Genomic DNA, 12841 nt, shown 5'->3' with positions numbered 1-12841 from the left:
TGAACTGATCTGCAGCTGACCATGTTTCTCCCACTTTGAACTTGCTGCTCCATTTTCTGCACAGATTGCATTGGAATGGACTGTTTAAAAACATTATGCTTTTAATATAATACTTATCCAGCTCTGTTATTTTTTAGAAGCCGCTGTAGCCATGCGCCCTACACACAGGACACTTCCTTCTTAAGGCACAGGCACGCGGCCCAGTGCCTCTGAAATGCCTGTTCAAGCCTGTTCGGCTCTAGCGGCACAGATACCTCTTAGCTCTGCCCTCTTGGATCTCCTTATGCCTGTAACCCATATTTTGCATGGGAATAGCAACAAGGCTGTCGGCGTGCAATTTGTGCATGTAGACCGTATCGTGTGGCTTGACTTCGTCCATCACGGGTAAGGACTTGTACATTTCTAATAGATGAACCAGTGATAACTCATTCCAAACTGTGAACCGTGATGAACGTGAATAAATATACTGCTGTGAATTGTGCTTGACGTCTTATGCAATTGTAGTGATAAATGCTTCTGTGATGCACTGTGGTGCTTAATGAGCTGTTTCGAGTATTTATGTAGACATATACTGGTCAGCTTTAAGTTTATGCATGCAATGCTTGCCTTTTAAGTATAAAAAAAGGTCAGTGGTACTTCGTGTGTATTTTGAATCTGTACCGGGGAGTACAATCTATGTTGAAAGATAACGGGAGGTACGTTTATGAATTATCTAGGTTGGGATAGGTGAGGTGGACTGTTATCGATCTGCTGTATGGTCATTCTTTAATAGAAACTTAGTAAAGATGCCCCTTTCGTGGTAATCCTGTGGATCATTTAACTTCTTTTACGTAGAGCAGGATTCCTCAAACTTCTTAGCACAGACCATTATTACCTCAGTTAGTTTACTAGCATTTGAAAGATGGAAGGCTAACAGTGTAGTCAACATTTGACCACAAGATTAGATAAAGGTTTTAGCATTGAGCACTTACCCCCCCTCTTAATACCACTGGCAACCCATTACCTAGCACCGTTTCGGGGAAATGAGGGCTCAGTCATCAAAATTATTTTGCTGTCAAACTACACAACGCAGTAAGAGTCATGTTTGCTTCCCTATGTAATTGGCCAGGTGTAGAGGAATAACGAAAGGCGTACCGAGTGACTGATGAATCTTCTTATTCAGCAACATACTGTGGGAAGAGAACCAGCTGTTGTGTGGCTGAATTGTTACACATTAGTGCTAATGTTGAATTCCTTATAATTATGGTTTCCTGAATTACTACGTTGAGTTCTCTGAAGTCAACATATTTGGACTATTCACTATCAATGCTATATTTGTTCTATATCTGAGGAGCTTGCACTGCAGAGGCAAATAATTGTTCCTGTTATATGTAGGTGGTGTGCCTGCTGCTGTGGTTCTGCAGTATCTTTTTTATGTGAGGGGGCATGGATTGCTGGGCATGTTCTTTGTGATGGGAATTGGGACACCTTGGGGCCAGGCTGTTCCCGTTTTACATGTGTAGCTTGCATTGCTGAGGCGCTTCATTTATCTTTTCAGTGTTTGGGCGATTGCTCTGCTACATTCCATGCAGTTCCTTGTCCATGAGAGTAGCATCTACAGTTGTGACCCGGGACTTCTGTTCTTGGTGTGGTAATCTTGCACAGTTGATCCTCACAAGTACCTATTCTATGTGAGAAAAGCATAATCTACGGAGGTCCAAGGCATACCCATTCCATACTAGGTGATTGAACACTCCTGTGGTACCAGTTTAATTTGAGGAGAGATTCCACAGTGGAGACCCATTACTTATCTGTTGTATTTTTAGGAATGTCCTACCCCTTGCTTTACCTGATCCACTAAACTGGTTGTACATAATGAAAGCTTGCATTGCTGTTGCCCTCATTCCCCTTTTCTGTCTGAGGGAAGCCTGCACTGCTCATACTCAAGCGGACCTATTGTGTGTGCGAAGCACTAAGCTTTTGCTGCTGTTGTACTTATTTGTTGCATGCAAAGGCAGTTCAAGGTTTTAGTGCTCATCTGTTCCTTTGAGAGTGTGTTTGTACTACTGTGCTTTGTGTGTCAAATGAGAGCAACCAGTTCTCATGATGTGGAGCACTGCTAAATAATTGGCATATAGTTTGCATGTGTCAGCTGGATGTCCCTTTTTACACTCTTAAAGAATACAATTAATTTGGACTCCCTTGAATTAACATTTACTGTAATTATAGAAATGGGGAGAAAAATACTCCAAATATTACCCGGGAACTACCAGCCACAAACCACTTTGAAAGGCCCATTATTCTATCAACTGACTGTGTCCCGAAGTAAACCACTGTTAGACGTTTCTGCAGCCTCTGGACGAGACTAGGATAACCACAGTTATTGCAAATGAGTCGGCAAAGAAAGATTCCATGCTGGAAGCAAATCGGTAGCTGTGCCTCTCCAGGCCTAAACCTTTCATGCTCAGTGCTTGCCTTTAGTCTTCCTGTGATGACCACAGACCAGAAGGTATGAACTTTTATTTTTATATATAGATTTACCCATCACTTTGGGTTCTGTATCCCTTTTTTCAAACTAGGGGACAATGCAGATTCATCTTCAAGTCATCCAGCACAGGTATTCAAACTGATCAGGGGAACTTTGTAACTTCCCAGCAGAGCTTTTTCCAAAGGGCCAAGGAGAGGTCGGCACACCAGCAGAGCTTCCATGCAATCAGCTGGACTCCAGTGTCTCTGAATCTTCAGGAACACAGGCCAGGCGATAAAACCAATGGTGCTGATCTAGAAATAGGGAATGGTCAACATCCAGTAGCAGTTACGCATCCATTCAACTTTAGGCAATCACCCAATCATTTCCGGTTGCCACTTGGGTGGACCTCATGGTTCTGTTCCCATGCTTTGGGCTGGGATGCTTATTCCAGCCAGTCCTGTTTTATTCTGGTCAGATCCTACGCTGCCTTTATTCTAAGATAAGACCATGCAAGGCTCACGTGGGTCTACCATTTGTTCCTGAATCATGAGGGCCTGGTCTCCAGGGTTCTTTATCAACTAACAGGTGAGGAAAGTTAGTCATCACTGTACATTTTGTCCCTTGAACACTTGCACAATATAAATGGCCAGTCAAGTTTTGTGCGATATTCAGTACAGTTATTACTGGGGTACTTTTAACCAAAACTAAAAATCAGGTACATATGCAATCAGACAGGCATTTAACACAAAGCGACTACATTCCGACTAAACAATATCAGGGACAGTTGAATCCTTCCTCCCTGTGAGGTCAAGGAGTCCATCAGGGGCATATCTTTACACATTTGCATATGTGGTGATGCCTCATAAGGGAAAGGATTAGCCATAAAGGATTGAATAAAATATCCATAGCTACTCCAAAGGTACAGTAGGGACTTAAAGCCACATAATTAGGAGGAGGCATTCTAAAGCTCCAAACGTCTACAGTTAGTCTATTTGTGTACACTGGTGTTAAGTACAGTCACCATTTTCAAAGTATGCTCTCTGGTTGGGGACTGCGCGCCAACCTTGGTACAGGTTTTTGCTTGGAACAAACAGGCGAATAGAACACAATTCTTATTCATCAAGCAGGATATGGTACTGAATCTGCACAGTTAGAAAGGGGGAAACTGGACTTCTGTTGAGTACAGATCAGGTACTACTGTAAAACGGTCAAGCAATTACCTAGTACTTTTAAAGGGTCTGTGGCATTTCTGGAAGGACCGTCAAACAGATGATTGGGGTCTGCTATTTTCAGGCGTTTCAAACTGGAGCTTGCAGATGCTTAGCTCCAGTGAAGGCGCAAGGTTGCCTAAGCCATTTGTTCCAAAAGTCCGGACGGTCCAGTGAAGTACAGAACAGCTGGTTCCACATAAAGCAGCAGCGTGGAGACAGAGCACTGAATCTGGGCAGCCGTGCAGACTGGATTGATTGTATAAAGTTGCAGCTCCGGCGGCAGAATGCGTTAGACCGCCAACACTACCCGTACGAAAACATTCCAGAGTTCATAGTCACTTTAGAAAACAAAGTGATTCCTAAAGTCTTTAAGTGTTCAAGAATCCTTTCACAAGCAGAAATATGAAGAGTTAAACTGCCAACGCAGTAGGGGGCTCGCTGGAGGCTGGCCTCCGTGATAAAGTATGAATTTTTGCGATTAACCTTAAGGTCATGAATATGATCCTAGTATCACCAGCTCACTCAATTTGATCCCTGGGAGGTTTCAACAGAAATTCACTTGTAAAAGCTTTGTCGGCAAACATCAAAACTAAGACAACATTACAGAGCTGTAGACTACTCATTCTGAAGTTGGTGCTGTCAAAGGAAACTAAAAGGTGATGCTCACTCCACCCACCTCATTTCCTAAGTTATGCTCCATTTAATTGGTACCACACTCAACTGGGATCCAGAAAATGCCAAATGCAGGCGGCCAGAACAAACAGATACACATGTTAATGCTAATACACTAGTAAAAGCATAGTCATTACCATCAGCCGTACGACTGCAAACACCCCTTACCTTAACAGAGTTTATGTTCTGCAATGGTGGTCTCAAAGCATCCCGGATCCAGCGGTAAATCTCAACAGCTAAGAGTTTGGCTTCATCTCGAACTGCCTTTTCTCGAGACTCAAACAATTTTGGCAAAACTTTGATGATTGGCTTTAATGCAACAGTTTTCGAACCAAAGTCACTAAAAAGGAAGAGTTGGATTAGCATGAGCAGAAAAATGTGAATCATATTGGAACCATAACAGTTTAGATATTTCAATCCATGCACAATAAACCAAACTTGGGCAAAGGAGTACAGCTTACAACAAATGAAGGTCTAAGCATCACTACAGGATGGAGACACTTGGTTAACTGTTGAACATCTGTAATGCACACATACCACTGGCAAGTACTACCCTACATTTCTCTGAACAGACTATGAAGCCTAAAGTTACCCAAATTGTCTACCCAGCTACCCCACTACCACCCAATCCTCCAGTCAACTACCTAGGCCTCTGTTTCCCACTTTCAGATTGGGGAGTAAGGTGCGGTCTCTAAAAGCAGGCACATTGGGTGTTTACTTTCTTTCCAACCTCCTAAGTGGTAAAATGGCATGAGCAGTCTAGGGAACCCTTCAAGAGTAAACTGTTTAATAGTACAGCAAACACTGTCACACAAAAAGGGAAGGCTCACAATATGGATCTGTTTTAAATATATTTTTACAGTTGTGCATAGAAAACCACAATAAATACAGCAAAATGCACGTTTAATGTAACTTGCAGACTATATACGATTAAACAAATGTCTGAACTGTTTTCCTTTGTACTTTCTAACTGGACTTTTCAGAAGACAAACAGCTCTTCAAACAGTCCCATCCCACTCTTCCACCTCCATGTACCAATTTCCTAATCATAAGACTACAGGTTATAGGAAATAAATGAACCTGACGTATTAATTCAAGTAAAGAATATACACACAGGACAGAGCTCAGGAATATTAACCTATTTTCTCAGAGAAAATAAAGGCTTCCTGAGAGATAAAATGGCTACAAGTCTGTATACGGCATACTGCCCATTTGGCAAGATTGTGTGCAGTATCCTGGGAAGACTACAGCAACCTTGACGTCCTGGCAATAGGAACCAAACCTTTGATAATAAGTCTGTACTACACAGGTTGGTAGTGTGGCTGGGCAGCCAGGCTCATCTCAAGAGGGGTCAATGTGAGCAGTAGGGCTGTAACAGAGTTTCACAGTGACAGTTATTCAAATAAACCCTTACTCTCAAGGTTTCTTGATTAAGCACTTATTAATTTAACTGTCAGTTCTATAAGCCTTCTGCAGAAGGGAGCGAACGTACCAATTATAATACACTTCAAAACACTTTCTCTAAATCAGATGATATCCACTGGGGATGGCACACACACTTCCTACACCTTCAGGTGACTTAAATAGGTAGGACACTGGACATTGATGTATCACTGGTACATTCAGAGCAATACTGAGTTTGGGTGCAAAGGGTTAGATAGAGGAATAAAACAAAGGTTAAATAAACGGGTAAGTACTTTTTAAACCTTCCAATGCAAAGTAAATGACCCTTTCCTGGGGGAAAGGCAAAAGCACAAAGTCAGAGCTAGAATAGTCTCTCGGGGAGCCAGGACCGTCAGTTGAACAAAGTCTAGGGGAGGTGAAGATCTTTGCAGCTAAATAAAAGTGTTGTACAATATTTTCAGAAACGTTTGTAGAAATATAATTCACTTGACGGGCCAGAAGCTTGGAGGCTTATGGGGGGTAAAGCTGCAAGCAATTCTACAAGGGCAACCAACAAGTCTCAACTGAGAACAAATAAGTGTACACAAGAGGTAAGTCCTCTTAGGTTTATAGTACCTTTGGTTAGAAGAAATGGTTCCAGCTGGCTTCTGTTCCTGTGTGGCTCTGCAAATCCTGTTCATGTGCCTCAGCCGTGGGGATAAGAGGGAGGACCTCTGGGGACTCCTGCAACACAATGGGAAGGTCAGCGGTAGCAAAGGTCAAACTTTGATTCAGCTGCACTTCACGGTTTCAGCTCCACGCGTCTCAGCAAATAGCACCACCGCAGATTCTCAGATACCACTCTAGACTTTCCTCACATCTGGGGTCCAGCACACTACTGAGGTGGCTCAGGCATGGCCAGTCCTTCAAGGGAGTCAGGAGGATCTTCCGTGGCTCGGGTCCGAACTTAAAGCGATGTATTCAATTTGGTGTTCCTCTACCTGGCACTTCGGTTCCAGCAGCAGAAGTGCAGCCAGCTACAAGTGGATGTCCAAACAAGTTCACTTTGGGGTCGATTGGTCCCACCAACCCAAAGGGAGAAGTCGTCCTTGCAGGGCTTCTCTAGTCTAAACAAATTCGGAGCTTCAAAACAGCAGCAGGACTTCACCGGGCAAACCAACAGTCCGGGAGTTGCAGCAGGCGTCTTTTACAAGTTCTTCTTCAGATTTCTTCGTCCAGTGGTCAACTGACTTCCAAGCCAAAAAGCCTCATCTTTATGCAGGTTTATCCCATTCATTCCAACCTAGCTGTTAATCACACAGAGGGTGGCTGTCCTCCAAGGTCAGCCAGCCGACCAATCCTCTTTGGATGCATTCCTGTAACCAAGGGGATTAAGCACGGAGTTTCAGGCACCGCCCTCACTTCCTGCCCCTGCCAGACATGCTGGAGCCAGAAGCGGGCTTCACTCGTAAATCCTGCCGAAGACAAACCGAACAAAGGGACCAAACCTGATTTGGCGTGCAGAGAAAATCTCAAGGACCTTTCCAGCAACAAATGGCGAAAAAACAAGACAGGGCCCATTTTGACCAAATGGGCACCCATGGGTGCCTTACTGCAGCTGCGAACGCAGCGCGCGGTAAAAACACAATGGTAGTAAAAAGTAAACCACTGCCACCAGCCATTAATTGTAGAAAAGGTAACAAAAATGTTACATGAGAAACTAGACAAAGGGGATACCAAGTAACCTCTCCAGCACACTATGGTAAGATAGTGTGCGCTGGGTCTAAAAAGTTACAAAATGTAAACAGTAGTTTCACCAAGAGAAGGTATTTAAACCTTTTGGGAAATCTAAGACTTCCCTGTGTCACTGCAATTAAGGTGCTGTGTGTCAATGTAAAGATGATGCCTATGGAGTTTGTCAGACTCCAAAGTCTAAAGAAACAGCCCAAATCACAGAAAAATATGAGAGTGGGGAAAAGGTCTCCCTCTCTCCAGGTTAGAAATTAAAAGTCTAGTAAAGGTGCTGGGGGTCTAAGGTAGAAGGGAATTGGCACATTTCTCAGACCACCCAGCTTATGGCGATTTTGCGATTTGCAAAAAAAACGCAAAATTTGCCTTTTCCCGCTATGGCCGCTATAAATCCTTAAATGAGCGCAAAAAAGACACATTAGCTTTATGTATCTTTTTCACACTCATTTAATGATTTATAGCATCCACAGAGGGGTTGCCAATTGCAGCAGCTCAAAGGTTAACAACTCCACTGAGCAAAAAGCAAATAAACCGAGGGGCTTCAGTTCAAAGGGGTGAACCAGGGTTGACACCTTTGAATCCAAGCCCCTCCATGGAGCTGATCGAGCTGTAGCCCTCTCCCCCCTCCACACCCCAAAATGTTTGGCTGTGGTGACTCAGCCTGGCTGTCCTAAAGAGCGTGGCCAGACAGAACGGAACACAAATGACAAAGGCCTTGCAATTAATTACCATAGCAGCAGCTTGCAATTCCTATACACAGTTATGTTAAAATCAAGTCAATACTGTTGGATTTGCAAATGCTTGTTTATAGCAGGACTTCAGTGAAGGACACTCATAGAAACTATCTTGGGGAAGGAACCCACGTTTTGTGTTTGGCAGAGGTACTGGACCTGATTAAGTGTAACAGAGTTATTCTAGGGAGGGTCTGCACTGACACCAAGCTTGCCGAGACCAAGCTTCGGCAACAGCAGTATCCCATACCCTCTTCACATGGCAGCAAGCTCCTGTAAAGCGCATTGCTGCCACAGCTGTGCTGTGACCCTCACCAGTGATGTGGCCTGTCCACCGCACTAAATGACTTAAAGGATTTAAGGTGCCAGGAAACCTGGCAGGATTACTGGCAAGAGCGCTTACTGGATCCCTTAAGCTTAAGAAGCATCTTGAGGGACCCCCTTCCCCAAATAACACAGTGTTGCTGTGGAGGATTAAGGCTTTGGGAGCAACTCACAGAACACTGGTAGCGATGGACCGACTGTGGGAGCACCTCAGAGTGTTATGCGGTTTCGAGAGGGCTTCCAGAGGAGCAGGCAGTGAATCTGGTAGTAAGCTGGACTAGGAATTGGGAAGGAGGTGATTTTCAGACGCAGGTGACCCACAGTGAAGACTAAGAGCTAAAGGAATTACATAAATGCCCTGATTTATGCAAAACAATTCTAGCAGTGCGCAGCAACGGACTGGGAGTATAGATCTGGGGGACGAATGCTGGCGAGGGAAGTGCCTTCAGCCTTGGAGGCAAGCCAGATGGCCTGCAGAGGATGCTCCTGTCCTCCGCTGAAGGGAGGATTCTCATGGCTCATTTGGATGGGAGACTGAGTCTTTTTGAGATTATCGTATCGACGTGGTCATCTTTAATTAAGATACACCTTCCATTTACTTTTATAGGGATCCCACCACCCCCATGCCATCTTTGGATTTCCTCTTTCTTCACTGCACTCACCCACTATCTATACCCAACGCTTCACTCCCCATTCTTTTAAAATTTTCGATTTTGGTACTTATCTGCCAATTTAGGCTTTGAGGGTGTTTAGCTCCACTTCAATGTCATTGTTTTGAAATGTGTGGACCTAACCCCGGAGGACTGCCTGTACACATTGGGTTCACATGCCATGACTAAAGAGTGGTAGTGAAGCAGTGATGGGCTTCCAGAAATGGACCATAAGGGTTACCTTAACTAGGGACAGGTGTGCCTGGACGCACCTGTGTGAGAGGATCTCAGTAGGGGGATAGCAGAAGGGGCGCATTTTAGAATTTAGGTAGATCAGCAGAGCTGTGTGCGTGTGTGCCTGTATGTGTCTACATCCCAGTACTGAAAATGCAGGGGTTATAGCTGGGCAGCATTATGAAGGTACCAAAGCAGGAGTTGCGTAGAGTGCTGAAAGTCAGGACTGAGGTCGACTGGTAGAGCTATATTTAGGAACCCACAGAATAAAAGAGGAGCTGCAAGTCAGGACTGATGTGATTAGGGAGATGGGATTGAGACCAAGAACTGAAACTGATGTAGCTCAGGAATGGACGGGGGTGCTCAGAAAGCTATGCAATCAGTGCCATTGTAGTGCTTATAAATCAAGTGGCAGAAGGCATTAACTCAGAAGACTGCTTTGAAAAAACAATGACGGGCATTTCAGGCTCACAGTTTGATGCTATTGCTCGATAAAGTTAGCTCAAAGGTTTGTTAAAAGTTCTCCACATCACCTCAAACATTCCTGTTTCAATGTGCAACACTCTGTACTGTTACTGTTCAAGTTCTCTGTTTTTGGATAAAAAAGATGTTAAATTATGTATTTTTCGACAATAAATAATGCCGCAAAAAATGCAGTTGTGTGCCGCAATTTTTTCTTTTTTGTGCCGCAAAATTTTCCATTTCATGCCGCAATATCCTGGAGGGTCTGATTTCTGAGAATTCTTCTCAACACTGCCACCACCCAGAGCCAGTAAAACTGTCAGGGTACTTTCACAGAGAAACTAAGAGGCACCTTCATGGTGCTCTCCAACCCCTGAGTCACTAAGACAAGGATTTGCATGTTCAGAATCCCTGGGTGTGTCACTCGTGAAAAAGTGTCAGGGCACCATTATGGACAAACAGCGCAAAGGACCCTCAAAAGTGTGAAAAAAGACTTTCCTTCCTTACACCAACTTAAGGCACAAGATATCGGACAAGTGCGAAAAGTGCATCATAAAAGGACTTGCCCACTAACCCAAACCGCCACACCACCTTCCAAGCAAATTTGTTTGCTAGTAGTTTTGTCATACACCTATTGCCAGAGCCTAAGTACACAACTGATCTATCAAAAAGCCCACCTTGGCCAGTGGCAGGATTTGCAACAGAGAATCAGGCTATACCCAGTACAAGGTTTAGGATCGAGTTGGATCTCCGAGCTTCAAGCAGGGGAAACTACGAAGTCACAGACCAGTTTACTACTGCACATGAATAGTCATGGGACTTCATTCAATTAGTGTCAAATTCAAGACTCAATTTTGAAAGTAGTACAACATCCTACTGGGTTTGAATTGCTGTACAGATTGTGAGGGGGGACACATACACCTAGACATACCTCTACTTCTCAGATGGATAAGAGGTTCTGTATCTCATTTGTGTAGGTGAATTTGGTGCCTGAGTAGGTGTTTCATGGCATATAGATATCCCTTACACTTAAAGTTTAGGGCCTCCGGCCCCTGTATTCGGGTTGCATCATATCACATCCAAGTATTGGAAATGATTTGCCATTTTTATCATTCCTTATTTTTTGTGCAGCACCATATTATGCCTTCAGTCATTTTTTATTTTTTCAATGTGTATGAATTGTTTATATTTATTTTTTTGAATTACTGCTATGTGCGTTCTTAATTTAGTTTCCGCAGTCATCTTCACCACACATTTGGGTGGGCGTTTCACTACACATTACCATATTTACTTTATTTAGATCTTAAATCTTCTGAAATAACTGTTTCCATCACGGTCATGATAGGGATTCGGAGGAACTTTGTTCCCCGTCCAATATGGCAACCGATTCAGCAGTACCCTGGCACCGCATCCAGCTGTCTAATATTGCTCTAGTTTTTTCCATAGCAGAGGTGTCACGCTACACGTGATCTGATCGAGAGTTATCACGTGACCACTCACGGACAAAGTGCTCCGTGTCGGTTCAGGCGTTGTGCGACACAGAAGTTGTAGATCCTACAGGATTGAAGACTGCATGATTCAGTATCTTAAAGGGTATACTCACTTTGCGTTTTGCGCGAGTAAGGTTTACACTCATTGGGACTCAGTCCAGTCAGTTGGCTTTGGGCGTAAGCTATTTGTAATCATGCAGAGATTTCCAATTCCATTGTTTAAACAGGCTACATTTGGATAGTGAAAATGTATCTTTGTTTATTTCTGCTGCACCGGAGACGGGACAAAGCTGCTACGGCTTACGCTATACTTCCTGTTCCCACATAGTGATTGGGCGATTAGGTTCTTATGGATCTTATCGTTGGTGTTTTCAGAAAGTGAGGATGTGCACCCTTCCACATATAGGAATCAAGCATTCTTTCCCGGTTTATTTTGCTACACAGGAGACTGGGTAGCATTTCACAATCCACATCGGATTTACTGGTAATGGCAAGTGTTTTACAATTTGAATAGTAGGTTGTGTACACAAGTGGTTGGTGATAGGTGGATTGCCAATCTGTTGGAAGAATTATTTTACTATGTATGGTCTATTCATTTTGCTCTTGTTACACTATATAGACAGGGTGCAGTCACTGATTGGGTTTCTTTTGTAGAAAGTCAAAACTTTGGGTGAATGTATCATTAATTTAGGAAAGAAATTGAAGAATGTGTTCATAATTATTAGCGTATATGTAATACTGGATCTTAGTGTCTTTTCTGTGTACATCTACAGAGGTCCACTCCTGAAGAAGGGGTGTATTACCCCGAAAAACACTGAGTTTAAAGGACTGCATCTGAAAGAATTTCATGTCTACAAAAGGAGACAATGTGTTCACTGTATTGGTGTATTATACATTTGTGAATTCATTTAGTTCACCTGTTTGCTACATTAAATTTACATCTTCATGCATAAAGAAATGTGACTATTTCAGTATCTGTGTGTGCAGGGGAGACGAGTGTCTAAAGCTTTGGACACTACTTTGGTGTATGTTGTGTGAGGGCTTCGCGTCAGGGCCGGTATTCCTCCTTTGCACCTAACTCAAATAACTTGAACTGGTGGTGCTGGTCCTGGATGACAAAAAGTAGAAACTTCCGATGTTTATCATCAATGGGGACGTGGAAATAGGCTTCCTCCAGGTCCAACAACATCAATAAGTCTCCTTTTTCCAGTTAGCCAAGCAGGTGTTGCAATGTGACCATCCTGAACTTTTGGGACTTCAGATATTTGTTCAGACATCGTAAATCCAGGATGGGCATCCAGCACCCTGTCTTTCTGACTAGAAATTCTTTGGAATATACTGGAGCCCCGGAGCTGTTGGGGAACCAGCTGTATCGCCCCTTTCTGCAGCATGGCTCGTACCGCTTCCAGAAACTGAGGGATGTGCTGCTCCTGACTGGGAACAGGAGGGATCTGCGGCCACCTGCATTGTTACTCCAGGGTGTTTC

At 43.6% G+C, this 12841-nt stretch overlaps 1 protein-coding gene across 3 annotated transcripts in view; it reads right to left on the bottom strand.

Moving 5' to 3' along the window:
* CKAP5 (cytoskeleton associated protein 5) overlaps positions 1–12841 on the bottom strand; it is a 1593334-nt gene that overhangs the window by 1395401 nt on the left and 185092 nt on the right. For all 3 annotated transcript variants that reach the window (XM_069623197.1, XM_069623199.1, XM_069623198.1), the window contains exon 5: positions 4501–4672. In XM_069623197.1, the coding sequence (XP_069479298.1) occupies positions 4501–4672 (172 nt within the window). The remainder of the gene's footprint in view (positions 1–4500; positions 4673–12841) is intronic.

This window comes from Ambystoma mexicanum, chromosome 11, assembly GCF_040938575.1.
Source record: "Ambystoma mexicanum isolate Mex_15411 chromosome 11, UKY_AmexF1_1, whole genome shotgun sequence".
NCBI lineage: Eukaryota > Metazoa > Chordata > Amphibia > Caudata > Ambystomatidae > Ambystoma > Ambystoma mexicanum.
This window is presented reverse-complemented; position numbering and strand designations above follow the sequence as displayed.